The sequence below is a fragment of the Pezoporus flaviventris genome, unplaced genomic scaffold (assembly GCF_033815535.1).
Source record: "Pezoporus flaviventris isolate CSIRO_AGI_PZ_B2104156 unplaced genomic scaffold, CSIRO_AGI_Pfla_v1 ptg000015l, whole genome shotgun sequence".
In the NCBI taxonomy this organism is placed as follows: Eukaryota; Metazoa; Chordata; class Aves; order Psittaciformes; family Psittacidae; genus Pezoporus; species Pezoporus flaviventris.
The window spans coordinates 17,603,337-17,630,970 of record NW_026892563.1 but is presented as its reverse complement, the minus strand read 5'-3'; the positions used below and the strand labels follow the sequence as shown (position 1 = coordinate 17,630,970).

The 27,634-nt window shown below is 38.0% G+C and overlaps 1 protein-coding gene across 10 annotated transcripts in view; it reads left to right on the top strand.

Moving 5' to 3' along the window:
- ITSN1 (intersectin 1) overlaps window positions 1–27,634 on the top strand; it is a 136,418-nt gene that overhangs the window by 96,532 nt on the left and 12,252 nt on the right. For all 10 annotated transcript variants that reach the window (XM_061453654.1, XM_061453647.1, XM_061453645.1 and 7 more), the window contains 5 exons: window positions 4,550–4,595; window positions 9,288–9,409; window positions 11,768–11,885; window positions 15,835–16,026; window positions 26,870–26,991. In XM_061453654.1, coding sequence (XP_061309638.1) covers window positions 4,550–4,595; window positions 9,288–9,409; window positions 11,768–11,885; window positions 15,835–16,026; window positions 26,870–26,991 — 600 coding nt within the window. The remainder of the gene's footprint in view (window positions 1–4,549; window positions 4,596–9,287; window positions 9,410–11,767; window positions 11,886–15,834; window positions 16,027–26,869; window positions 26,992–27,634) is intronic.

Below are 27,634 nucleotides of genomic sequence, written 5' to 3'. Positions count from 1 at the left end.
TTAGAAGCAAAACATCATATCTTACATTTAGTAGGTGGGTTCAGATATGCCTGTGCTCAATCCTACCTGTTGGTTGCATCAGATCTAGTGACTATGGACCAGGAGATAAAGTCAGATCAAGTCCCAGACTAGAAGAGGAGCACTTAATGGTTTGTTTAGTTGAAGCAATGTAGCTGTATCACTATGGATTCCATCACAGAGGGCTAGCTTGTCTTTTTGACAATCAGAGTAAATTTTGTACAGTTGTAAATTGTGGCGTTTAGGCAGGATATAGGTTTACCCTGACAGCGTTGCCCAGTGAGAGTCCAGACAAGAGATTCTGAACTCTCTATCCCCAGTTCTAGCAGCTTGGTTCTCCTCTGAGTGGTGTGACATCAGTTGTGGCAGTAGAGGCATTTGTGGGTCTGTATCAAGAAATTTACCTGGTTAAGAAAAGCACTCCTTTTGCAGTCAAGGATGTGGATTATAGTTCAGCCCTGACATACAGCAAAAAGATGGTGGGTTGTCCCATGGCAGTTGAGGAGAAAGTGTACAGTTGATTGCCTAGCCTGTAGAATATCTTGTGATCATGAAACTGAGCCCTAAGTCTCTTTATATTACCTGTAAGTTTGTATTGTACTTGAAGAGTGAAAACTTGCACTGTTAGCCTCCTTAAACCCTTGTGAGTACTGGTTTGTAGGTAGATAGTAATAGTTGCTAATTAGTTACTTAACCTCACCTACATTCTTGTTAGTTAAGTCTCCTTTGAACTTTTGTGAAGAAACTGCTTTTGTTTTCTCTTAAGATATTTCCATCAGAATTTAGTCTCAACACTTGGGAATTTATATTCAGATGTGCAGAGCTGTCTTTTGTGTGCCTTTAAGAACTGGCTACTTGTCCTTTTTTGTAAGAGACAGGCACACACGGTTGCAAATCTTCCTTTTTCTGAGAGAGCTCAGAAATAGATATTTAGTACTGAAAACTGTTTTTATTAGAGAGGTCAATTTGGTGTTTCTCTGATCTCAACTTGTCTGGGGTTGAAAAAGCTACTGCAGTTCATCAAAAAATGCTCCAAGTGCCCTTTTTGCTGGTGAAAATTGCATCTTCAGATAAAATCTTGATGAGGGAGGAAAAGGCACAGAGCTCATGAGATCTCGATATCTGGGATGCTTATTTTCATAAAATGATTCATATGCCCTGCAGGACATATTTCTTCTTCCAAATGGATAATTGCCATTACACGTACAGTGTTTTGCTATTCAGCTTGTTCACAGAGCCAGTTTTTACAAAGGATTTCACAATAGTGGCTGTCTGTTAACTTTCAGATGTGCTGCTGTGCTTGGACAGCTGGCTGATTGTGGAAAATGTTACTAAAAGAGTAAATTAATTTAATGTGTTCTGCACTATTGACTTAGGCCCAAATAAAAAGTAAGGCAGTGCTGATCTTTAGACAACAAGCACAGAGTTTGGAGAGATGGTTGTAAGCCTCAAAATATCAATGGTTTATACATCAGAAGAATTTTTTTTTTTAATCTGTTCTTGTGTACCTAGTCCCAGGCTACCCATTTACCTCAAGCTGCTAAATGAAACTATTTCCTGTTCCTTAAAGTTTTATCTTATCAACAGAATGAAAGTCTTTGTTCGTTAAATAAATGACAACACTGGTTCATGGTCTGTTCTCAGAGTTTTCATTAGATTGAAGTAGATGGCTAAAGATCTGTAACAAGTATTTATTATATCCTTCCTTTCTTGAGACTGGTGATAATTGCCATAAGATACGAAGCTTGTATGGTGGACTTGGAAGCACAAAAGTTTAGATGCTTCTAGTTACAAAACTTTGTATAAATATCCTAAAAATAGTAACAGTCTGAATGTATTTATTCTGGGTTCTGAAGGTCTTCCTGTACAACACAATTGGCAAATGTACTTCTGTGTCTTATTAAATTAACAAAGCAAATTCTGCTTTACTGTTTCAAGAGACTTTATTATCACTTGTCCCAAAATATCCTCAAATGCAGTTAGTCTCAGGTGTGTAAAAGAGAAATAGAATGCGTTATGTCTTCTCCGCTGTTTTTCTCTCGAAAGAATAGAAAATACTTCTCCATCTACTGAGTGGGCCAGGAGTTGGGTCCATCTTAAATGCATTATTTCTGAATTATTTATTTATTGAAGTATTGCAGGACTGCTCTATGTATTTCTTCTACATTTTTACCAAGGATTCAGACAGTCCTCAAACAGAATTCAGACACAGTTGGTCAAGGTGATTTTTGAAGCTTCTCTCTTAAGATAATCTCTGTGTGTTTACCAGTTAACTGTAAAGATAGTGTCACAGGCTGTTTCATCTGTCTATACACTCCTAATCTGGCAACATGGATGTTGACTAAGTGATATTTTGAAGAAGCGGTCTCTGAAGGTCCAAACACTTGTTCTTTATTGAGGAGGGGGGAGGGTGTTTCTCTGCCAGAAACATTTTCCAAAGCATAATTACTTCCACATACTACCATATCATTGCTACTTGCCACCTTTGGTTCCATACAGTTGTTTTGTCTGAATCATCTTCTCTTTGTCCCCAGAGCTAAACTTAGTCTTTGTACCTGATCTCTCCATGATGCTTTCCTGTCACTTTTTTTTTTTTGTTAATATAGGTTACAGGGGTTGTAGGGAAATGTGGAAAACTGAAGAGAAAGAAACAAACATAGGGAAGAGAAGATTTATTGGCTTTGTAAAAAGTAACCAGAATGAGTCTTTTACAATTACAAGAATGCAGCACCAAGGCAGCAGTATCCAGATATTGTTGAACTTAAAAACATTGCATTTCCACAACCCTTCCCAAAATCTAAGACGTGAAATGTCAGAAAGTGTGATATGCTAGATGTATGTAAGGTGCTTTGGTGCCAAATTAAAAATAAATAAATAATTAAATAAATTCTTCCCATCCCCACTCTCAGCTTTCAACATCAGTTATAGCTTCTGAGGTAGGCAACGCCAACTCTGCTGGGTTTTCTGCTCTTACTAGATGGGGTTGGCTTCACTAATTCAGCCTTGTGAGGTGTTATGGTTCACTCTGAAAGATCAAACTTCTGCAATAGTTTTGCTGCAGTAGGTTTTCTGCAAGATGTTAAAAATGTGGATGTCTCTGAGCAGCTATGTAATCTTCGAGACAGATTGAAGATTTATCTAATAATTTAATTTATTGAGCCATTAAAAAACCAATACCTGTTTTTAAAATGGCCCTGTTTTCTCCATCATTTAACTAGTCTTAGTTACTAGTCATCTAGTCATCAGTTAACTAGTCATCAGTTAACTAGTCTTAGTTACTCCTTACATTAGTTTCTGCCAGAATCCCCAAGTTTTCAAAGCATCAAGTTAATATGGAGAATACTGAGGATAAAGCTGTTCCTTTCCAAATAGGATTTAGGATTCTGTGAAAACTTTCAGGTCATTTGATGTAGGCTCCCAGATTGTAAGGGACATCCTAAATGAGAATTTCAGGGGAAGTGGAAGTGTTGTGAGCCTTGCTTGAAGGCAAGGGGGTATTTATGGTTATTCGTCATTCCTGGCCAAAGTACAGTTTAGATTTGTTATGTTGCTGTTTTCCATGTCAGACCTTTTTATTGCAGCAGATAAGACTAGCAATGTCTGGGAAGAAACTGAGGTAATTACTTTGGGGCAGGGGAAAGCTGTCCTAGACAGGGGTGGTGGCTGAGGGTTGATGATGACTGAGGAAGGGAAGCATGCAAGGGACAAATTTGAGACCACGAGCTGTTCTGAATACTCAAATTGTGTGTATGTAAGTAGACCTGTGAATGCATTAAAATAAATAAATAGAACTCTTCCCAAATAACCAGTTGCCTCGAGGGAAAGCTGTTCAAAGGCTTTTCTTGCAAATCTCTTGGCCTTGATGATAATGATGTTCATCCCTTAAGTCACCCCATTTAGGTTCTGAGGAAATAGCTACGGATAAATAGCAATTTTTGCTCTCACTTGAGCACAGAAATGGTGGGGGGGATTTTACTACTGCAAGCACACACGACCTACAAAGTTCAGATGACTTGTCCAAAAGATGCAGTGATGACACTGACAGTGCTAATGTGCCATATGAGAATTTTTGTAATATGTAATATGGAGAGTATTGAAATAATTATATCCAATTAGTTTTTTAAGCATATTTACAATCTGACTATTTGTAGAGTTGAAAACTACTATTGTTATCTTAATAGAACTTGACAGAATTCATATTCTGTAGATATGCAGATTTATAATTCAGATGCTATAAAATTTGGAATTATATTGGTACTTGCAGTCCATGAGAGGAATTAAAATTCAGGAAAGAAGTCTACACATTTATATAGATGATCTTACATACTTAGGGCTTACATACACTGCTTGGTATCTATTCCTAGATATAAATTGCTATCTAAAATATTAAGGGTTTCTGTAAGAACAGAATCTGACTATGAGAGTTTTTACATGCTTGTTTAGTGTGTTAAACTGAAGCATTGTAAATAGTTTTCATATACTGGAGAAATAAATATGAGTGCTAAACTTACATTTTACTTTCTATTTCAAGGCTCCTGGAACAGCTGGAAAAACAGGAAGTTTAGGGAAGAAACCTGGTGAGTCATATGTTGTGACAGCACCTTATATTTGTTCTTAAGTACTCAAGTTCAAAGGCAACAGAATCTTTTCCATGAAAATAAATTATGTTTGTTTGCTCTTGGTCATTTTGTATAAATCTGCACTGCTGAAAACTGTTGGATAGCCTGTCAATCAATTCTATCTATCACTAGATAGCATGTAGCTAGAGAATAAAATTCTCCTTGCTCAAAAATGAATGAAAACTTGATGATACAGAACAGTGGAAGCTTAGAAAAAGCCCAAGTTTACCTCTGAAAATCGAAACATGCATTCTTATCCTGTGGTTTTACAGCATTTTTGCCCAGAACACTTCACAATATGGTACACGTAGGTGCTGTGAACTCTTGTGCCTGCTTCTCATTTTCAGGAGCACGTACTTTGTATCCATGCTGTGTAGCTTACTGCCTGTCAAGCCTGGTCATACTGCAGACGATCATGTTGCAGATTACTCTTGGCTAGAAAGAAGTCCCTGGCTCTTGGAGTGGTGAGGGCTGTCCCTCCAGCCAACCATTGTATTTCCAAAGATTGTTAAAAAAGGGCATTCTGTGTCACTGGCAGACACCTGTAAGCTTTCCAGAAGACACCTCTTTTTTTATTCCCCTCAGTGTATTTGTTTGCTTTCGTACCACAATGATGACTTGTGCATTGAGCTGAATCAAACTAGAGAGGGAGTGCTTCATGCTTCTTTGTCCTTTCCTCTGAGCCTTGTTCAGTTGCAGTGAGGTGGTTCAAGGGTGTATCTACAAAGTCTTGCCTTTTTCCACATACACACTGCATATTTTGTTTTGTAGTGAGGAAGTTTTGCTTTATCTGCCTGAACTGGTTGACTATGTAAGAGGAGGACGGGAACGCAGCCCCAGATTAATTTGGCTGCTTTTACTTTGACATATGAGCAATGAGCTGCTCTTGTCTAAATCTTACTGATCCATCTGTGGAAAGAAGGGCTTGGAAGTAAACAACTCCTCCCCTCTCTAACTTTCACTTACATGATAAAAAATAGTTATCCTAATAGATACAAAGCTCAGAAGAAGCAGACAAGAAGAGAGATCTGGGAACTCTGAAAGTGATACCTGGTACGAATAGTGAGAAGATGGTGATAGGGATGGCTGTTTTTTTTGATGTAAGAGAATGGTGGATAGCAAGACTTCAGCTCAGAGTACCAGCCTTATAATTACCAGTCTTCTGGATTCAAATCAGTGGAGACTGGGGGGATGTTGACAAAAGCTGTGTTCAGAACAATCCTGCCTATTTTTCAGCAAGCAGATTCATGGATGTTTTTACTATAAATGAGCTGCAAGTACGGTGAAGTGCTGGTGAACGAGTTGAAATATTCCTGTTTTTTCTAGAAACAGCAGGATGAGTGGGTGGGAGTTGGTAAGAGTGTGTGTTTGAAGGGCGAGGGCAAAGAAACTGCTGTCTGTGAATCTGAGCAGCAGTGTGGTGACAATCACCTCTGTGAGAAGGCATTTATGGTGTTTTTTTTCTAAATGTACCTGTTTTAGTAGAGGCCACATTTTTTGGCCTGGACTGTGATTGAATTGGATCTCTTCTCAGTAATTCAATACTTGAATAAATCAAAATTAAAAAGGCCTTCCTGGAAGGAAAGCTTTTTCTCTTTTGTTTTTGTTGCGGTTTTGTTTTTAAAAAGCAAACCCAACTTTTTTGCTGAGTTGTTTTCTCTGACTTTCTGCTTCTCTGTGACATGTAAAATGAATGTTAAACTTGTAGTTCATATTGTAACTTTTTAAACACATAGTCTACAGTAAAAATTCTTTATTCTGCTATTTGGTGAAAGTGGGTATCTCATACCTGGAGCCTTGTAAATCACCTTTTTGTGGATAAAAATAAGAAATTACTTGTTATAAGATGCACAATACAAGATTTTTGTTCTTTCAGTATGATAGACTGAATATTACAGTTGCTATGGTAGTGAGAAAGGGTTTTGCCTGATTTATATATATATATATATACACACATATATATACATTTTGACAAAGTCCCACAGTTAATTTGTTTGCTTATGTTCACTTTGCTTCCTGAATGCCTCTAGGGTGGACAAATTCGTATGATTCTGTGAAAAAAAAATCTGTGAATACAGGGAGCTTGCAGACTTTCTAACAGTATAGCCGTATTTCCTGCCAAATAGCTTGCTTGCTTTGCCTTGGTGTAGGACAGACTGCCACTGCTGCTGGCTTTCTCTGTGTAAACCTTTCCATTCTCCTATCATCACCTACTATATTTTAGAAATTCTTTATCTCCTGCTTTCACACTTTGTGTGTTAAGTTCCAGATCCAGGTTTAAAGTATTTTTCTGTCAGTCACTGGCTTTTTATCACCTGTTCAATTCCACCTCTGTGTGCCTGCCTCTCCCCTCTTTGAGCTATCATGAGGGAAGTTCTGCCATAGTTAATTCTGCGTGTCATTTGCAGTGACCTCAGATTGTTTGTCATCTCTCTGCTTCCTCCTTATGTTGTTTGTTTACATCTTGAATGCTTCTCTGAGCATTTTTAATTTTCTTAATCATCCTTGTCGTCTAAATTTTAAGTAAACTATCTTATCGTTTTCCTGGCAGCCTTCAAATCACTTTGTTGTTTCTTCCCTGAAACAAAACCTCCCTCTGTTTCAAAGGAGTTGGCTTTGTGGTTTTCTCTGCCTACAACTGCATTTTCAATGATAGCTCCCTTTCTCTGCCTTACCAGCAGACTTCCCCCATCCTCTCCCAGTCTGTGGGTGTTGTGTTGTTACTGAGCCTCTGGTGTTTCTCTTGGCCACAGGAAGTTTGGCCAAGTAGGACATAGACCAGCACTGCATTACTTCCTCTGTACGGCTGCCCATGAGAAAGCTGGAAACCACTTCTGTGTACTTGCTCCCTTCAGCCTCAGTCCCTTTTGCTGCTGTTGCTGTGTTGACTGCTAGTCCGCCTGACACTCTGTCACATTGCTTTCTGCTGCTTTATAAAGGGGCAAACTGAAGGAAGGTTTGACCTTTCTCTGCTTAGCCTTCCAGTGCAGTTCTTTAGGATAGACTAGGTTGAAAACATACAGTAATCATAAGTGAAAATAACTGATACTGATATTTATTATTTTACCAAGATTTTTAAATAAAATCTAAAATCTCAAGCAGTGTATTTGGTCTGTGATGGGATAATTGCTGAGCTTTTAAGTTAAGCCGTTTGCTTTTGCACTGAAGCAGTTGAGACACGTTTCTGTGATCTTGAGCTACTAGCTCTGCTGTGGGCTTTTCTAGGATAGTCTTAAACCACGACCATAACCAATTGAACCTAGTGCCCACACTGGCTGTTTGATGGTCCCCAATTTTATGTGATGCATTGCCAAATAAAAACCTCCTTTGTCTTAAACCCAGGGGCAGAATTTACTCTTCCAGGAAAGTTTTGGGGTTTTCATTGTTTTGTTTTTCCCCATGAAAAACCCAAAATTCTCTCCCTCCCTCCTCACCCTCCCCCCCCTTAAAAAAAAAGTTAAAAAAATGAAAAAAAAAAAAAGACAAAAAGCCACCAACCAACCAACCAAAAAAAAACCTACTCCAGCCCATAGATCATTCTGTGAAGGAGAATACTTATGTGATGAATGACTGTATACTGGGATTCTAAAGTAGAGTTTTCAGCAGTAACAACACTGCTTTTGTTTTGCTTTGAGTGTCTGAGACCCTTTACAACTAAGTGAAGGTCAAAAACTTCCTCTCAGATTCCCCTTAATTCATGACTAGAGAGGGACTATGTAAATGTAGCAGTCTAAAATGTTTAGCTTCTCAAAAGCTAAAATGTTCCCAAATCTGCCATGTTTTGTTTATGAAACATTCCCAGTTATCATAGTATTAAACATGTTCTCCATCACCCTAAACATGTTCTGATAACATGCTAAACCTTGCTTAAAAGCTATCAGTAGGAATCAAAATGCCTACAGCCACTTACAAGGTCCTGTCAGTTCAAATTGGTTCAAAAATGGATTAATCCTCACAGACATGGTGACTAAGTTATCATCTGTCTTTCCACAACCACTTTAAAATGGAGTAAGCTGCATTGTCTACATTGTCTCATTTAATGGAGAGATAATTGTGAGCTCATGGTTACTCTGCATCTGATTTGTTCTGGTAGGTGATCAAATAAGGCACCAGTATCGTATTAATGCTCACAGAGTAAAGACTTCAAAATAAATCCGGTTTGTTACATTCTGAAAACTTTAATGATTTTGTCTAACCTGGTGGTGAAAAATTTTCTGTAGTCCTTCATTAGTTTGCATCTCTGTTACTTCAGCTTCACCATTTTATTGTCATATATACGTATCTCCTCTTTTTCGAGAGCTTGGTCCAACTGATGCTACAAAAACGTATTTATTTGAAAGCGGTATTATGGTACTTGATTTTAAGAGCCATATAGTTCTGAATGATGGTCATTATTCTTCTTTATTTAAAATATTTTGTATATCATACCCATAGAGCTGCTGCACCTCCATTTTATTGCTGTAGTGCTATGAACAGACCTGCTGTATAATTGCCAAATATTTTCATTCAACTACATACATACATAACAATTTCATTGAAAGAAATGCAGAATGGATATACTGTGCAAGTGATAATAGCAGAGTTAATGTTGTATAGTTGTGTTTATGTTTGTCCAAATTAACTTTTTTCTTTTTCCTCCTACTTCAACAGAAATTGCCCAAGTTATTGCCTCTTACACAGCAACAGGTCCAGAACAGCTTACTCTTGCTCCTGGTCAGTTGATTCTTATCAGAAAGAAGAATCCAGGTGGCTGGTGGGAAGGAGAGCTCCAAGTTAGTTACTGGTTTTTTTGAAATGAACTTCCATGTAAAAAAAATGTGTCATTTTTTAAATAGTTTAAAATGATGAATGCATCAGTGATAAATAACTTTTAAAGTGTTCTTCAAGTAAGCATTTACAAATAAAATGCCTGCACAAAAACATGCATACATTCCAATCCCTTGAACTTGAAATAACTTTGGGGGCAGCAGGAGGCAGCCAATGTGCCTCATTTTAAGTCAAGGACATCCATTGCAGACTCAGATCCAGCCTGCAGTCTACTCCCTTGTACATTTTCTTGAAGGGCCTTCAGACATTAGAAATAAGGGTTTTTAGGGCATTTTTTTGCCTGCTTTTGAATCCTGCCAGTCTTGCGTCAGTAGCCCAAAGCGAAAAAGCAGCTGCCATGTCAGGTAGCGGGGAAAGCCAGCTAGGCAACAGGAGTGTATGGAACTATTGGGTTAAGAGTAAGGATCTATTTCCAACTATTTGCAACAGTGCCCATGCATATCATATGCATTTGGATCAGCCGATACCCGTGTGCACTGTGAAAGTAAAAGAAATACTGGGTGTGCAGTCTTGAATGTCTTCCTAAGAAGCTTTCTAAATTGCTGCCACCGTTTGGCTATCCCTTTTGTTGAGAGATTGAGACATATTTCACAGTAGTGGTTTTGTAAGATGGCCACCACTTTTTTAGGTTGCTTAATGAATGTGACAGCATAGAATACCAGTCTAATGGCCCTGTCTCAGCAACAGCTCTATTTAATGTAGAAGAGTGAAAAGAATGGTGTGTGGTGCAAGCATCAGATAGGAGAGAGCTTTAGTGTTGTATTGGAACATAGTAAATAGTGAAATATTTTAAAGTGGCAGGTTTTTTAGAAGTGTATGTACAGTTCAGTTTCAGCTCAAGTAAATTTTGGTGATACTTGTCTTACATGTTAGAGCGAAGGTAAAATATGGCAAATGGGTTAAGCATTACATTGCTGGATTTAATGCAGTTATCCAGAATATCTTGAAATGAATGATCTAGATAGACTTCAGATCAAGTGCTTTCTTTTTTCAGTAAAGACAGAGGGAAGGAAATTGTTAAAGAATAGGATATGTTAGATTACTTGTTTCACTAAAATTATTATATATTTTGTTTTTAAAGACTAAATTCTACATGACAAAAATGCCAACCTTGTTCTAACAATGCAAAAAAGAGAATAAATAATTTGTAAGACAGATTTAATAGTTTTAAAAGCAGAGATTTGATAAAAAATTTTAGAATAACCTTGCTTACAGTAAAGATTTTTCTTCTGATTTTATTTGCAATGAACAGTGCAGCTGGTGAAATAACAAGATGCAGTTTCTGTCAAATTCCTATCCTGCTTTGTTGACAAGCTTTTTCATACTGGATCAGACCTACGGTTTGTCTGTCCCAACATCCTGTCTCTGACAGTGACAAATTGCAGCTGCCTTACACGCTGTAGAGCGCTGCTGTAGGCCAGGTGTATGGTAACCTGCTGCTCCCTCAGTACAGACATGGACCACACACACTAACACATGTGTGCACCACATGTTTCATACTGATGTTCTCTGATTAGATAGGCATGAGAACATCTGGCATCCTTTCCAAAACCTTAACATCTGTTAATTAGGATCATTTGGACAGTGTCTATCCATATGTATTTGTAGTTGCCAAAGCTTAATTTTTGTTTGATTGGAATCTGGCTTTGGGATTTTGTATTTGAATCCAAACTTTTCCCTTTTTTTCTTGCCATAATGTTTTGCTGTTCTTCTAGCACTTGATTAATGTGACATATGTTTATACTCTTGTCTGTTGTTTGGGCAGGAGAGACTATTCAAAAGTTTAGATACTGTTTCTTTAAAAAGAAAGAGATGATTTCATTTCTTAATCTCTACTTAAACTGTCACAAACTAGGTATCTATTAAATGCTTTTTTTTTGGATAATGAAAAAGCATTTAAGTGCTGCCACTGAATGCAATAGCTAGCCTAATATTCTAGAATTTTGGTTTAAACAGAATTGGGAAAAATCTTTCAAAAGAATCAGGGTTGTAGTATTCATTCTAAAACACACAAAGTAGGAATACTCTTAAGTGAAAAATCACTCAAAACAGTAGAAAATAACTTCTGTTTATATGTTATTTTCTTTTGCTTATACATTATGAAAGCTTACTTAATAAAGAGAAGCATCACATCATTAAAGTCATTGCCACAAAAATAGCTGACTTTTTCCTTATAAAATGCATTTTTCTTATTCTAAAGTAGTCATTGTGACTGCAAGTATTTAAAATACTGGCTTAATTACCTTGTCTAAGGATCTATTGATATGCTTAATCCTTTGAAAATAATTGTTGTTTTTTACTAGGCAAGAGGGAAAAAAAGGCAGATAGGATGGTTCCCTGCTAATTATGTAAAACTTCTGAGCCCTGGTACCAGTAAAACTACACCAACAGAGCTACCTAAATCAACAGCATTACCTTCAGGTAAGCAGTACAGTTGCATTAACAAATTTGCTTTTGTAATGTGTGTCATTTACAATACGACTTCTAAAAATAATTATGGGCATTTAGAAGGATATTTTTAGTATCTGTTCTACTAGTCACCTTGGTTAAACTCTTTTTATTTTTCTTTTAAGTGAGAAAACCACACACTTGGTCTGTGTATTTATAGTGGTGGCTCTTCAGGTCTGAACTGTTGAGTGCTAAAAAGCCATCTGTGACATTAGGTCTTAGAGCATTCAAATTATCAGTCCTATTTCTTGACACTAATTGTAGTAAAGAAGTTTTTAAAGGTTCAGGATGATCTGTGGGCTTAGCAGGTGAGGTCTCTCTCTTTCAGAACCTTTCATTTTTCCTAAAGTGAAGTGGAAGAAAGCCACTCAAATGAAGATGTAGATTCTTGTCCTGTATAGCTATCTATTTTAAGGTTTATGAAAGGACTTAAGAGTGATAGATGATTATATTTTTAAAGCTATTTGTTACAGCTTCACCACGGGTGATGTCAAACAGTCCTGTCAGTCTAATGCAAAGTATAAAGGCAGGCAGAAGACTGAGAACAAAAAGTTCATTCCTTGTCACTGTTTCAGTCTTGAACCATTTTGGGTGTGTGAGTAAACTAAGGAAAGAGGATTCTTGTCCGTCAACATGTAGGATGGACATATTTTCTTCCATAAGCCATGCAAAAGACTTGACATAGTTTTCTATCATTTGTTTGGATTTAGTTCGGGTTGCAGGGGGGCAAAAGGTTGCTGATTCCCAAGGCCAAGTTTTGACAGTCTATCATTAAAATGAAACAAATGTTTCATAATGAAAAATGGTAGCGAGCATAATTTTTTCCTTGAAATATGTATGAAAAATTATCATGCAGTTATGAAACTAGAATCAAATACTGAGGTATTAGTTTCATATGTCATTGGATAAACGAAAGTGCTGTGTCAGAGAAGGCAGATGTTATAAGTGGTTGCTAATTGGCTCCTTTGGTGGTCATGAAGATCAGACTTCTATAAAGACTCATGAGTTTGGGTCCTGCAGTTAAAATGGTAGCTCAGTGTTGTGACACATACTTTTACCAGGCAATATGATGGGATTTTTTTTCATTTTTTAGTTATTTCAGGTCTGACAGCGTGGAACTTTTCACACATGCTAATAAAACTTTTACTGAATAAACTTTTTAGCACTTTTCTAATTGCCTACAGAACATAAAGAATCTGAATGACATTTAATTTTATCAAACTTTGTTATAGACCTTTAATTTTGGAGGATAAGAAGCTTTTCTTTCTGTTGTGATAGATGGCCTCACTAACTGTGTGGTTAATGTAAAAGGTTAAGAGGTTAATGCTTGACAAGAGTCTTTATAGGAATTATGTTAGTGGGGAGGCTTACTATAGCAGAAGACATGGAAAGCCTGAAGAAAATGATCTACAAGGGCTGAATAATCCCCAAAGTGGTACATTATGAAGGGTCTGGGAATGTGCCATTACAGTCTGAGTTTTAAAGGTAGCCGATCCATCAGAAACTAGTATCATCAAGACCTCTGTTTCTTTTGTCATTTTGCTTTAATGTATATGCTGTCCATCTGCCATACTGTAATGCAGACTGCATGACTTTAACAACTCTTTTTTTTAAATTCTGTTGCATGGACGCTTTTGCTTTATACTTTGAGGTTTCCTTAATTTTCTGCTGCTTTGTACATGTTCCTTTCTAAATTTGTGTTATGAATGTGTTGTTCCTGATGTTGATAAATTAACTGTTTTACTGATACTTGTGGTTAGTGAGGCACAGAGAAGTTCACGGTATCGGAATAGTAGGGAAAGAATATCACCCGTTCTGCTTGTTTAAAGAAAGACGACATTATAGATTGTACTGGTTGTAAGTGTTATATGAGAGCCTGGATTCCTTCTGCTGTTGCAGCAGGAGTAGTGTTAATCAATAGGCAGTCTTTCTAAAAGGAAACTTTTAGGCTGAACACAAGTGCAGCTCAGAGAAGGTAGGCTATAGCTTGCTCTTGTAGTTAGCGATGGCATTTGGAGTTCAAGTAAGTGAAAAACTTCCTTGCTGGGACTACTGTAAAAGCTTCCTATATAGGACTAAGGTGAATTCTAGTTTTTGTGACCAAGTGTAAATAAGACCAAGATGAGGCAGGTCACTGCTTCAGGTTCAATTGAGGAGTCCTGTCTCTTCAAGAATTCTCTTAAATGGCCTCCCCAAGTTTTAAGGTGATTCTTGGGATCCCACTGGACTATTTAGATATCCTGATGATACTGCTGGACCATGCCAAATTTCCTAAAATTCTTTGAGGTAGAAGAGAATCATCTGAATGAAAAATTCGTCAAATATAAAGAATTTATTCTTCAAATAAATTAACTCTAGAACGGGTTACAAATATGTTAATGTAAGTTTAATATTCAGGTATGGTCCAGCTTAAATTTTTTTATTGTTCTTAATATTAGTAATAACCTGTAACAAGAATGCTGTAAAAGAGCTTTAGAGGTCTTTAAAGTGAAATGTGAACATCAATGGTGTTTACAGTCAAATTCGTGTTAGCACAAACCAGGAGTATGCCATAATATATATTCCTTTAGAAATGCTAGTTTATCTCCAGTATGCCAGGGAAATGGACACTTTGGTTGCTTGATGTGCCAGGTGTTACAAATGACAGTGAGTGCCTCCTTCTTTTTTTTTGTTTTTTTTTTCCCCACCCCCTTTGCAAGTAACAAAGCTAAACATTGAGACATTTACGGAGTCCTGTTAAAGGATTATGATCTTTGTGAACAGGTACAAAGTGTTAACTAAAAGCAATTGAATAATATTAATTAAAAAAGAGAGGAGCTGTTTGACAAATTAAAGTTGCTGGCTGTGTACAAGAATGAAAGTAGAAGAAAATTTTAGGTTTAATATAAAGGAGAGAACCTGACAGCAAGGCTAATTAGAAGTTTTGTGTCTCAAGGCAAAATGCCAGAAGCAGTGTAACTTGGCACAGAGAAAACATCAGCAATGTAGAGGAAGTATTTAAATAAACAGTCCTCCTGTTTTAGAGAATTACAAACTCTGCTCTATTATAATTGAATAGAAGCAGCTGTATTCTGAGAACTTGTCAGACTTGATGAGTTTCACAATAAGTAAACAGAAAGTAGGCTGTTGGAAGCAGTCCTGTGGTGCCAGAAGGGCAGCCTAAATCACCTAGGATGCTTTTTCTTTTTCTCATCTTTTCGAAGACCTTTGTGTTCCTAACACCTCAGTGGTACTTTAAGGATAGCACCGTTGCCTTTCTCTTGAATTATAGAGCTATGCTGAGCATGTGCAGTGCTTAATTAGAAAAGAGGGTGCCTTTTTAGGCTTCAGGTAGTGGAATTTAACATGTTTCCCAGACTTTTCTGTCCGTTGCGAACAAATTTAGTGCTTTTGTGGGGAAATGTGTATGTGTAAATATTAAAAAAAAAACAAAAGAGAAGTGTCAATAGAAAGCTAACATCATTGAAGTGTTTGACTTCTTGCTAAAAGTAATGGTGAGACAGTGGAACAGGTTGCCCAGAGAAATTGTAGATGCCCCATCTCTGGGAAGTGTTCAAGGCCAGGTTGGATGGGGCTTTGAGCAACCTGGTGTAGTGGAAGATGTCCCTGCCTATGGCAGGAGGTTAGAACCAGATAATTTTTAAGGTCTCTTCCAGCCCAAACCTTTCTGTGATTCTGACCCCTCAGTAAGCTGATGGAGAGAGCAATGCTGTTAGGAAACTTTGTTTTTTATAAATCACTTGAGCCAATTTATTGAGGGCTCAGCTAAGGACCAGTACAGGGGCACAGAAGAGTGCAGCAGGACCATGGCAGGACTAGTTCAGATCAGTGTGACACCTGTAGCGTTCATAGTTGGTTTATACATAGCTTGTGTTTTGCTGAAACATTACCAGTGCGATAGACCTCTTCCTTTATCTTACAGTGTGCCAAGTAATTGGCATGTATGACTACACCGCACAGAATGACGATGAGCTAGCGTTCAATAAAGGCCAGATTATAAACGTCCTTAACAAGGAAGACCCAGACTGGTGGAAAGGGGAGGTGAATGGACAAGTGGGTCTCTTTCCATCCAACTATGTGAAGCTGACAACAGACATGGACCCAAGCCAGCAATGTAAGTGACCCTCTCTGCTGCCATGCTGTGATTATTTGTATAGTACTTTTAAGATGAAACATGCAGCATTGCTGTGATTCTGCTGTGGTTTGCAGAACTCAAAGCTTCGCCACTGCTGCACTTGTCAAAGTCTCTTTGAAGACCTTCTGTAATGCAAACCTTATTTTATGTTTGTTTTATTTTTAGTTCCCATACCCTTTGTAGCATGTTACCCTTTATCATTTTTGCACCATGCTGTTTACATGCCTGACTCATTTTCCTAGCTTGAATTTGCTCATTGTTTTGTTTTGCTTATGTGTTGTTTTCCTCCTTTTTCTAGGAATCATATGTTGTCCATCCCCCACTCAGGCTTGAAAGTCCTCAAAGAGACCCACTATCCCATATCACTGCCCAGAGGGATGATGGGAGATGCAGCCTTGATCATGTGGCTTCCAGCATGATCATCTACTGCCTTCTGAGTAGAAGAACACACTGCAGAGCAGTTTACCTCATTTTACATTAGTTGCATGTAATCACAATGTTTGAGTTAATTACCTACAGATATAGACGCAAAATTAAAATGAAACAAAAAAACACAAAAAAATCAGAGGATAGTGGGTCCTTTTGTGGCTTTCACAGTTACCAAACTAATTTTTCCACCTTGGCACAGGTGCTTTCAGTAGTTTCAAAATTATTTTTAAATATATATTTTAGCCTTTTAAAGGAAAAATATAAATTAAATTTCTTCATTGCAATTTTGTTTGTGCAAAAAGACCCACTATCAAGGAATGCTGCATGTGCTATTAAAGTTGTTCCAAATGTCCATAAATTGGAGACTTTATGTACCTTTCTTTTATATTGTTCCCTTGTCCAGTGTTGTCAATATGTCTTTTTTTTTTTCTTTTTTTTTTTCTTTTTTTTTTTTCTTTAATTACAAAAGAACAGAAGGAGTTAAATCAGTTTAAGGAACTTTAAATGTGCCCAATTACAGATAAGGTATTCTTTTGTAGTTATTGTACTGTATGTATCAGGTGTTCCTTGTTGAGTGTGTAATACATTGTGGAGAGAAGAAATTAACTTCCTTCCAATGCAAGAGATATGAACCTTGCATAATGTTTTTATCCCAGTTATGTTAATTTTATTTTGCACATTACTTTTAGCTGCATACAATTAGAAAAAACCCTGGTTTAAGTTTGTCTCAGATGTTCCAATTTTTGCATTTTCTTATCAGAAATCAATAGAATGCTACATTCATGTGGGATTTGAGAATTACCTTCTTCATTTTCATCTTGGTTACATGAAGTTTGATTTCTCATCTTTACTTTCTTATGAGTATGGAAAAACACATTTTGAACAAGTCATTTTCCTGACAAGAAAGAATGTATAGGAATATCTCCCTGCAATTAATTTCCAATGTTTACATTTTTTAAACTAGACTGTGGAATTTATACAAATTAATATTAAATGGAGCTTACAGTCAAGTTTATGTGGTAGATGTGCTGTAGCTAAGCCATGTTCGTCCTTCCAGCATTAGTTACAAACTCTTGATGAAATGCCTGGTGCTGTCAATGCAGAAACCCTCTCTTCCCAATGCCTCAAGCACAATGTAGCTGTTTTACTAATTACTTTACCATTTAGTTATGTTCTGGTTTGTGTATTTCATTATTTCTAAATTTCCTGCTGGCAGCATTGTAGCGTTTCTAATCCTTCCCGTCTCCCTCTTTCTGACCTGTCATGCGGTGCAAAGAACAAGTGAAGCTCCTTATTCAATTGCACTTCAGTATTTCATCAATATGAATGTAAATTATATAAATATATAAAAACCTGCAGCTTTAACAACTGTAATACAGCCTTTAAAATTAGTTACATGTATAGATAATTAAATTCTTCATATAAAAGCTAGACTAAAATGTGTTTGTTGTCTCGTTGCTGTGTGCACACAGAATTCACCAAGTGGCATTAGTGCATGTAATGAATTTACCGCCAGAACAGTCTGACGCCAAGCCGCTAAATTTCAGAATGACACTTGTCTTGTTTCTTTGAATATTATTTCAGTATAATTACTCAGATTTGTCACAATTACCTGCAACCTTTTGCACCTTTCTTTCTCTACTCATTGGTTTCTACATGTTGCAAATCAGCTGATTTTTGTGACACTACACTAGTATTGTTATTTTACCATGGGTTTACATTGACTTAGGCTCTGTGTTGTATGCCAGAAGCTCTAGTCTTAAAACATGCACAATTGCACAGTGTTTCTTTCTTTTTAGAATAGTATGTAACATGAACAGATTTTTCCTTTACCACTCTGCCATTAAAAAAAATAAATAAATAAAATTGTCTTTATCATAGCCACTTGCTGAAAAAGTAGGCTGCCTGGTGTGACAGCAATTGAACAGAACGTCAGTGCCTGAGGATGGTGTACCCAGATTTTATTCCACTGTTTCAGGATTTTGTGCTTTAAAATGTTATTTTAATGAAAGGATCTCTCTATTTTCCCATAATAAGCTGTTGTGTTGAAAGATTTATAACTTGACTAAAAGTGTTTGTCCTAAAGGACATGTTGTTTTTTATGACTTTAGGCCAGAAGCATACTTTTTCTTGCTATTGAAATACTGGCAAAACTTTGGATATAGGGATTCAGATGCTGCTTTTTTTCCACCATTGCTTCAAGTGAGAAGAAAAATAAAGCTATTATGATGATTTGCAGGCTATATGTTTTCTAACATTCTTCTTCAAAGTGTTGAGCGATGTCTCCTGAAAGATTTTCAAAATCACGGTGCCCTAAAACTTCCTGCAGTCAGCTTTCCACTGAAGTGAAAAGAACAGCCTTAAAAGTCTACAGCTCTCTGTAGAAAACACATACTCACACAAACACAAACAGAGGTGTATGTTGTGCCAGGACTCCACAGACAAAAAAGTGCTGTGTACTGCTCAACAGAGCAATATCTTTATCAATTGATTGTTGAGAACAGTTAACTCACAAAAACTTCAAAGCACATTTAAAATGTCCTACACAAAGAGATTCAAACCATTGTGGCTTATATTGACATACATTGTTGAAATACCTATAATGTTTATTTACTCAATTATTAAAATTCTTAAGTGTACTATTATTGCTTGGCATGGTAGTGTTTAATCTTCCTCATAACCAGTGATTTCCCTTGAGTAGCAGGGAACAAGATACTGCACTTACTGTTTCTTACCTGTTTGGATTTTTGTTTATATCTATTTATGAGAGAGTATGAAAGTAATTAATAAAGAAAATTGATTATTTCCATCAGAAAGAAGAGTTTTCCAGGATTGTGTCTCAATCCAGTTTTGACCCTCTCCCCTCCTTCCTGGTTCATCTGAAAAGATCTTTAATCTCTTAAGGCACAAGTCCCTTCCCAAAGCCACAGATCTGGACTGCAGCAAGCAAACCTGTTTCCAAAAGAACACTTACTTCCTGCAGGGGAAATGTGCCCGCACTCTTGTTTCTTCAGTCCTTGAATCTGTGGCTGTAAAGTCAACACAAATCCCAGTCAAGGCTGAAACAGGACTTACATAGACAAAAATAAAGCATTCAGATGATTTTTTTATCTCATTTGTATTTTAAACTAACAGTAAGAAAAGGGGCAGCCTCACTGCTGTCTAGTCAACTGAACTCATTCTTTACATTAACTCTCATGTGCCGAGTACGTTTTTCCCTTGCGCAGGAGCAGTGACTTGAAGGATGTAAAGGTGGCTGGATTTAGAGACCACTCCAAGCAGTGGTGGGTCTTTTGTTCACAGTGTTTCTGTTTACCTTGAAAAGAATTTCCTCTGTATTCAGTTGCTGATGAAGAATTCCTGTAAATGTTCTTTCAGGGAATTTGTTAGTATCAATTCCAATACCTGAAATCCGTCCAAGGCATCTGACTCTGGACAGAGTGGGTTCATCAAGAATGCTTGGCTTTATACTCAGAACCAGTTTTATTTAAATCTCAGTTCTTTTGGACCTTCAGTGGTATCTCTTCCAGTCCCTGTGAGATCACTGAACACATTTGAAAATGTCCTATTACCATAACCTTCCTGCAAGGCAGCAAAAATAACTGCATGTTCTGGTTTTGTTCTCTGGTTTTAAAGCAGTTCTTTTTAGTTCTTTGTGATTATTGACACCAACTATTTAACTTCTTGTTCAGTAGCTCCTTATATGCAGTCCTCTTCTGACCAGACAAGAAACGGCTTATTTTAACTTCTTTTTTTAGACAACTTCAGTAAATCCAGGGACAACACGTCTCAAACATTATTTAATCAGCTGAATTGCAAGCTACATGCATGCACACAGACAACTGGATAACAAGCTGCTGCTGAGCTAAATAGAGAGCACTAAGGTGAACTTTTGATTCCAAACCCTGAAAGAATGTTTTCAGAAGGTTGTCCTGGATGCAGTTAAAAATGTGAATTATTTTCACAAAGACTTCATTTCCTGCATGTAGACTTTATGGGCTTTTGTATTTGTTTGATAGCTTGCAAAGGAGTACTTAGCCATGAATAAGGATTCATCTTGAGTTATTGCCTGTGTGAGGAGAAACTGTGAGTTAACTATCTGGCGTAACCTGGCAACGTTAATAGTACATGTAAACAGAATTCTGATATACACAAGTTTCTATAGCTTGTTACAGCAAGTTTCATAGCTGTTTTGCTCCATTCCTCTTTTCATACATCTTAATTTGGTAACTTCTTTAAAAAAATAAACCACAGCCCAAGAAAATCCCCTGTAGTGCTCCTCCTCAGCGCAAACATTCAGACTGCAGTGTCTGCATTGAGCCAGGAGCTAATTTGAATCAAACCTGTTGCTCTACTTCTGCAACTGTTACGAATCCTGTGGAGCAACATAGAAAAAGAAGTCAGATTTTAGAACAAGCTCTATCTTGTGAAATAGTTTTAATTAAGCATTTTGTGGAAAAGATAGTCGTTAGTGGCTGAAGGGAGAAAGATGTTTATGCCTAAGGTAGCTGTTTTACAGCAAGTGGGCACCAGCTACCAAGAAGGAGAAACATGACTGCTACTGCTGAACCCAGGACAAAGGTGTTGGATTCCTTGTGGTGGTGCTTAATCACAGGATTTTGCTGTATTTTCTAGCACAAGCTTTTCATTCATTTCTTTGTGCCATGCCTGCCTTTTTGAGTCTGACCCCTCAGCAGCAGCTGGCCCTAGCAGTGAGAAGGAAGCTCCACGCCTATATGGCATTCAGTTCCCGACTTCTGTTTGGTATGTCCATATACCAGCTTTCACCCGCAGAGTGCTAGCGTGAACTGGACTCAGACTGGTGTCACAGATAAAGATTTCCTGTGCCCTGGCCCAGATGGCTGAAAGTGGATTCAGGGGATTTTCCATCACATTCAACTCTGCCAAGTGCATTTTTTTCTGCTGTTTCATTTGTTGGAGTCATTCTGGATCCAGATGAGCGTTACAATGAATGTCATTTGATTTCTTCAGTTTCTTTTCCGGGGGAGGGGAAGACTTGAAGCCAGGAAAGATGATGACTGGAGGTCTGCCCAAGAAAGTGAAAAAACTATAAGATGTTGTTTGGTAAAAGGTTTTAACTTCTAGAATATTGCGTTTAGTTACCACATTTCTAATTCCAAGGGAAGTGCCTGTACAGCGTCTTTATTTTTGTGGAAGACAATGTAAAATTGGACTGTGCGGTTCCTTCTGCTTGGATCCATGGCTGATGCTCTTGACTGATTTGCTGTTACTGTACAGTAAGCGGTCAGGGCCTCAAGATAAGTGTGGGTCTCAAGGTGAGACTGAAAGTTACCTGATGTGATATAAACCAGTCCAGAAGTCTGTTAACTCTGCCAATTTGTATTTTTAAATGCATCCATGTCCTCATACGTAGGATTTTATTCTCCCCAAGCAGATTCTGGAAAGGGAGTGGTAGGCATGTTCTGTTTGTTTCTGAAAGGATGTAGGAGGTTTTTTCCACAACTGTTTCACATGTTGCCTTCCCTTCCTTCCGTTGGCTGAATACTAAAATACTATTTTTATTCATAGAAAATAAGGTATTAACCTAAAACACTGCAGAAAGCTTTTGCTCTTGCAAACGAAGATGATGTTAGTGTATCACAAGTGTGTGCTATTGAGGACTACACTCATGCATGTTCCAGAATTTAAAAAAAAAAGGAAAATGGAAATCATTATTAAAGATTCTTGAGTTTCTTGCTTGTGTGTAGATTGGCAGTGGCAATTCCTCCACCTGGCAATAGCTGACTGGTACGAGCAGGAGGAGGAGGCATACGTGCTGGTGTGACTGGTGTTGGCAAAAACAAAGTAATGCTTAATATTTTGCAAGTTTCCAGACTTGTTTCTAGATCCTGCATCCATCCTCAGGCTAACTTTCTGCTCTAACAATAAATAGACGTACTCGTCCGCTTGAGAAATTCTAAACATGCTGAAATTATTGAAATTAGCTGTGAAATGGGATTTTGCAATACAGAAGCTTCAGGTGGAGAGATCTGATCACCAGACACTGCTGTCCTCAGCAAAAGCTTGAGATGGTCTCTCAGTTGAGAGCCCATCCCACAAGATATTTATGGGAAATTGGTGGTCGTACCTGAGGCTAGTTGATAAGAAGACTGAATGGTGAAATGCTGTAATTTGACAGTGAAGGAGTGCTGTCATGGTGTGCTATTCCACCCTGCTTAAGGATTTGAAGGATAACTGCGATATATTTTACTGCTTCTGGTTCCCTACAATAGAACAGATTCCTGTCAACTGTGATCTTGTCATCATGGGCTGGGTCAGCACGAGGTTTACAAGGAAATCTGGCAGTTAAATTGTTTAAAAAAACCTCCCCAAATTAGGCTAAATTAGAAGTTGTGCCCATATCGTAAATCAGCAAGGACCACAGCAGAACCTTCTTTCTGAAAAACAGCATCTCTTGTACATTGCTTTCAAGCTTAGTGCTTAGCTTGTAAGACCCATATTTTCAGGCTGACTTTGTAAGGAAAAGGAGCAACATGTTTCCTCTTAGAATGATTATTTTTTTCATTTCTAGAATCCCTAAATCCTACAGGTCCTATGGTGGTAGGAGGTCAAAGCACAGATTTCTAGTTACAGCATTTGTATGTTGGTTCCATAAATCCAGACAGATTAGCCAGTCTGGTGAGTGTGCAAATGCCTCTGCTCAAGGTCATAGTGGTTACCGAATCAAAGGGCAAAAAATTGGGTATTCACAGTACTGTGAACATTCCAAGTTAGCTACTGCAATTTCTCCATTTCTTTTCTGAGTTTACCAGCTTGTAGCTAAGGATTCAAATTTGGCACTTTCCAGGTGGGATCAGTCCTCTGCTTTCTCAGAGCAGGAGAGAAATGAAAGAATGGGGCACTCAGTAACTTGAAATACAAATGCCAGCGCATGATTTTAAGTACCTGTATGGCTGTATGAATGAGGGTCTATCTGTGTGCTTTAAATTAGAAACATTAACCAGTTCTACACTGAGGTAAGGTCACACACACACACACACAGTATGCTAGAGATTGGAAGGGACCTCGAAAGATCATCTAGTCCAATCCCCCTGCCGGAGCAGGAACACCTAGATAAGGTTACACAGGAATGTGTCCAGGCGGGTTTTGAATGTCTCCAGGGAAGGAGACTCCACAACCTCCCTGGGCAGCCTGTTCCAGTGTTCCGTCACCCTCACTGAGAAGAAGTTTCTTCTCAAGTTTAAGTGGAACCTCTTGTGTTCCTAACCATAGCAGAGCTTTCCCATCTGTTGCTTGAAATGTCCAATATCAAAAATGCTGTCTAGACGGTAGCAGGGGTCTCTTTTAGTGATTTGTATTCATGAATGATATTATTACAGCTGCAAGTGGAATCTAGATGTTCATAAAAGTACTTTGCATGGTACTTTGGCATCCATGAAAAACTAGCTAGAGTCCTGACATCTGCTCTTGGAAAGGAACCCAGTTCTTCTTGGTGTTTTTAATACAAAGACAAAAAAATTCTTTGTTCTTGTGCACCTCATGAAGAAAATCCCTAATATGAAAAGTGTCTCCTGCACATTCTGCTCAGATAGAAACAGGCTATTTTCCCAAATATTTCATGTTCTAAAGTAGACCATTTGTTGAAGTTCAGAGCAGCCCATTTACATCCCAGCTGGGAGGCTGTCAAGCTAGCCGCTATGTTATATTATGATTCAAAATGTTAAATGCTTCCTTTAAAAGGCTGATGTTTGGAAACCACATTTCAAACCAAGGTCATCAGCATCTTTGAATAGAAACTTCCCCGGTCTCTGGAGAAAAATAATTAAACACTTTGTTCAGTTTAATGAAGCTGACAGTGCATGGGGAGAAATAGTTCTGCTTATTAGACTTCTGATTTACATGATAACTAAGAAAACGCTCTGAAAGCAGCCATTTATTAAACAGAAATGAAACTTTTGGCTTTGGAAATATGCCCAGTGCTTTGATTGTTTTGGCATAAAGTTGATAATTCTGAAAACCTACTTCTTATTTCACGTTTCAGTTGCATCTTCTAAAATACTGTACCACCAAGGAGCATCATCAATATGCTTAGGCTTCCAATCTGACCTGTTCTCAGCTTCTTAGTCATAGAGGGACTACCTTGACTATCTGTATTGACTTCTTTTTTCCTTTTAAATTCTTAAGTCAAATTTCTCATAACCTTTTCAGGAGCACAGATTAGTTGAATCAGCAGTTGCAGGCATTCCATGAAAAACTTACTGGTAATGCAGGTGGATCTTGCTAGTGGCATGGTGATGGACCACTTCCTAAGTTACATTCAGGAAGCTAAAAATGGAGTAAATACTATTTAAGTATTAACTTTATATACAAAGAACTGAAAGAGTTCTCCAGGGTGTGATGTGATTAAGAGCAGTAGTGGTTCACTTTGTATCAGATCTCAGCAGGTTGGTGTCATTGTTGATGCTGCTGAACAATGTAAAAAGAAGCCTTGGCCATTTTAACCCCCTGAAGTGAAGGTCCCCTAGAATATTTTTCAGTCAGAACTTCTTCCATAAGGAAAGTTTGCTTAAATGGGGAATATACCGAATTTACAGAATCTTAGAATCGCAGACTGGTCAGGGTTGGAAAGAACATTAGAACATCTAATTCCAACCTCCCTGCCCAAGGGAGACCTTCCATTAGACCAAAGCCCCATCCAGCCTGGCCTTGAACACTTCCATGGATGGAACATTCACAACTTCTTTGGGCAACCTGTGCCAATGCCTCACCACCCTTACAGTAAAGAACTTCTTTCTTGTATCTAACCTGAACTTCCCCTGTTTAATTTTGAGCCCGCTATCCCTTGTCCTGTTGCTACAGTCCCTAATGAAGAGTCCCTCCCCAGCATCCCTGCAGGCCCCCTTCAGATACTGGAAGGCTGCTATGAGGTCTCCACGCAGCCTTCTCTTCTCCAGGCTGAACAGCCCCAACTTCCTCAGCCTATCTTCATATGGGAGGTTCTCCAGTCCCCTGATCATCCTCGTGGCCCTCCTCTGGACTTGTTCCAACAGTTCCATGTCCTTTTTATGTTGAGGACACCAGAACTGCACACAATACTCCAGGTGAGGTCCCACAAGAGCAGAGTAGAGAGGCAGGATCACTTCCTTCAACCTGCTGGTCGCGCTCCTTTTGATGCAGCCCAGTATATAGTTGGCTTTCACTTGCCCATGCTTTACTGAGGGGTGGGGGCAAGAGCTGAACTGAAGAATTTTGATTGCATAGAAATACTTGTAAATAGTGCATTTTAAAGCAAAATGTTTTCAGCCTGTTTCAAATCGCTGTTGCTTTTTGAAATGCATTTTACTGCAGAAAAATAATAAAAATAGTTTTAAAAATAAAACTGGAAGAAAATGTTCTGCTTGCCAGTTTCAGAAGAATTTAATTAAGGTCAGCTGAAAAATACTGGCTTAGAGAAAAAGAATTTAATGAAGTATTCTGTCTAATTCAGAACAGAAAATAAAATCTGAGATTCTAGAATTTATACAGAAGCTTGAGCACCTACACAGGATAAACACCAGGCAGGCGGTTTGCAAAGAACAAAGGGCAACACTGATGGAAGATGCATTCTTAGTTACGAACTCTTGCCATGCTTTTAAAGATAGGGAACAACAGTCAACCCCTTTGGCTTGGCCTATAAATGGGTGAAATCCTTGCAGTGATGTCATAGAATCATAGAATAGTTAGGGTTGGAAAGGACCTTCATGCATTTCTGCTGAAGTCCTTCAAATATTTAGAAGCAATTTTTAATTGAAGCATGAAGAAGTGGATAATCTCTGCAGTACCTTCTTGAATAGGATGCTTACTTTGACTGGAAGGGTAAAGGTGAACCCTGAAATTAGAGTATCAATAAGCTAAGGGCTTATATATAATTCCAAAGTGCCTGTTTGGATCACTATAGCACTGTTTCCTAATTCTGTCCCCTTTTAGGAGATCTCTAAATTTTCTTTGGCAGTAAAACCAGATGAAGGCTTTGCCCCCTTCTTTATTAACTGCCATCCATTTGGGGATTTGTTTTACAGTGTGGTTCCAGTTGAACGACACAACTGAAGGGTTGTGAACTTCAGAGTCAGGTTGGAAACCGGCAGGTAGTGGTGAGGGGGACTTAAGCTTTGTCACCAGAGAAAAAAACAGCACTTGGAAATGGCCTTGATTTAATAACAATAATAATAATAATAGTAATAATGTGTTAAGTACTATGTTTTGAATCACTAAGAGTTGACGCATTGTTAGCATTGTGCTGTTACCTATGAATGATTAAGTGAACAGAACAGGCAGTAGTTACTTTTCATGAAGTGTTACTTGAACCGTTACAGACCTGAATCAATCTGCAAACAACTCTGAGTAAGATCTAGGATATTTTTGTGTTTTCCAGGGTGTGCAGACTTGCATCTTTTGGATATGTTGACACCTACTGAAAGAAAAAGGCAGGGATACATCCATGAGCTCATTGTCACGGAGGAGAACTATGTAAATGATCTGCAGTTGGTCACAGAGGTAAGGTGGCACAGCAGCTTTAGGAGCAGGTTTTAATCACTCATCTATTCGTTTTAAATTAATAACTTCACTGTGCAAACTTGTTTCATATCACTGCTGCGTTTGACTTCCCAGGGATGATATGTATTAAATTTTCATATCTCTCTATTTATCTATATAGATGTGTGTGGGTGCGGGCACAACTAATGTTAAGCCTTTGTGTTACCATCCCCGAAACACTGATGTTCAAAGTATTACTCTAGTAAACCCTTTTTGCTCCTGATTTTGAATGTTTATTTCTCAAGTATAAGTTCTTAAATCACATTCACTGTGGCTCTCAGTAAGTTACCACTTACTGTGATTTTCTTTAAATGTTACAAGGAGCATCTCTTATGTGGGAAAAAGGGAATCAGTACAGCAGCTGACTTAGACAGTCCTTTTGACAGCGAAGGAAACCCCTTTTTTGAAAAAGAGGTCAAGATGTGCAAATGTGAGGCATTGTGAGATAAATCAGAACTTCCATAAAGGAGTGCAAAGTAAAATGTGTTCTCAGTTGTAATTCTGCCTGAGATATTTTGCAGAGACCTCTGACTAAATTCCCCAACTGTTAAACAGATTATCCAGATCATAATTAACACCATCAACATAAATTCAGGGTATTCTC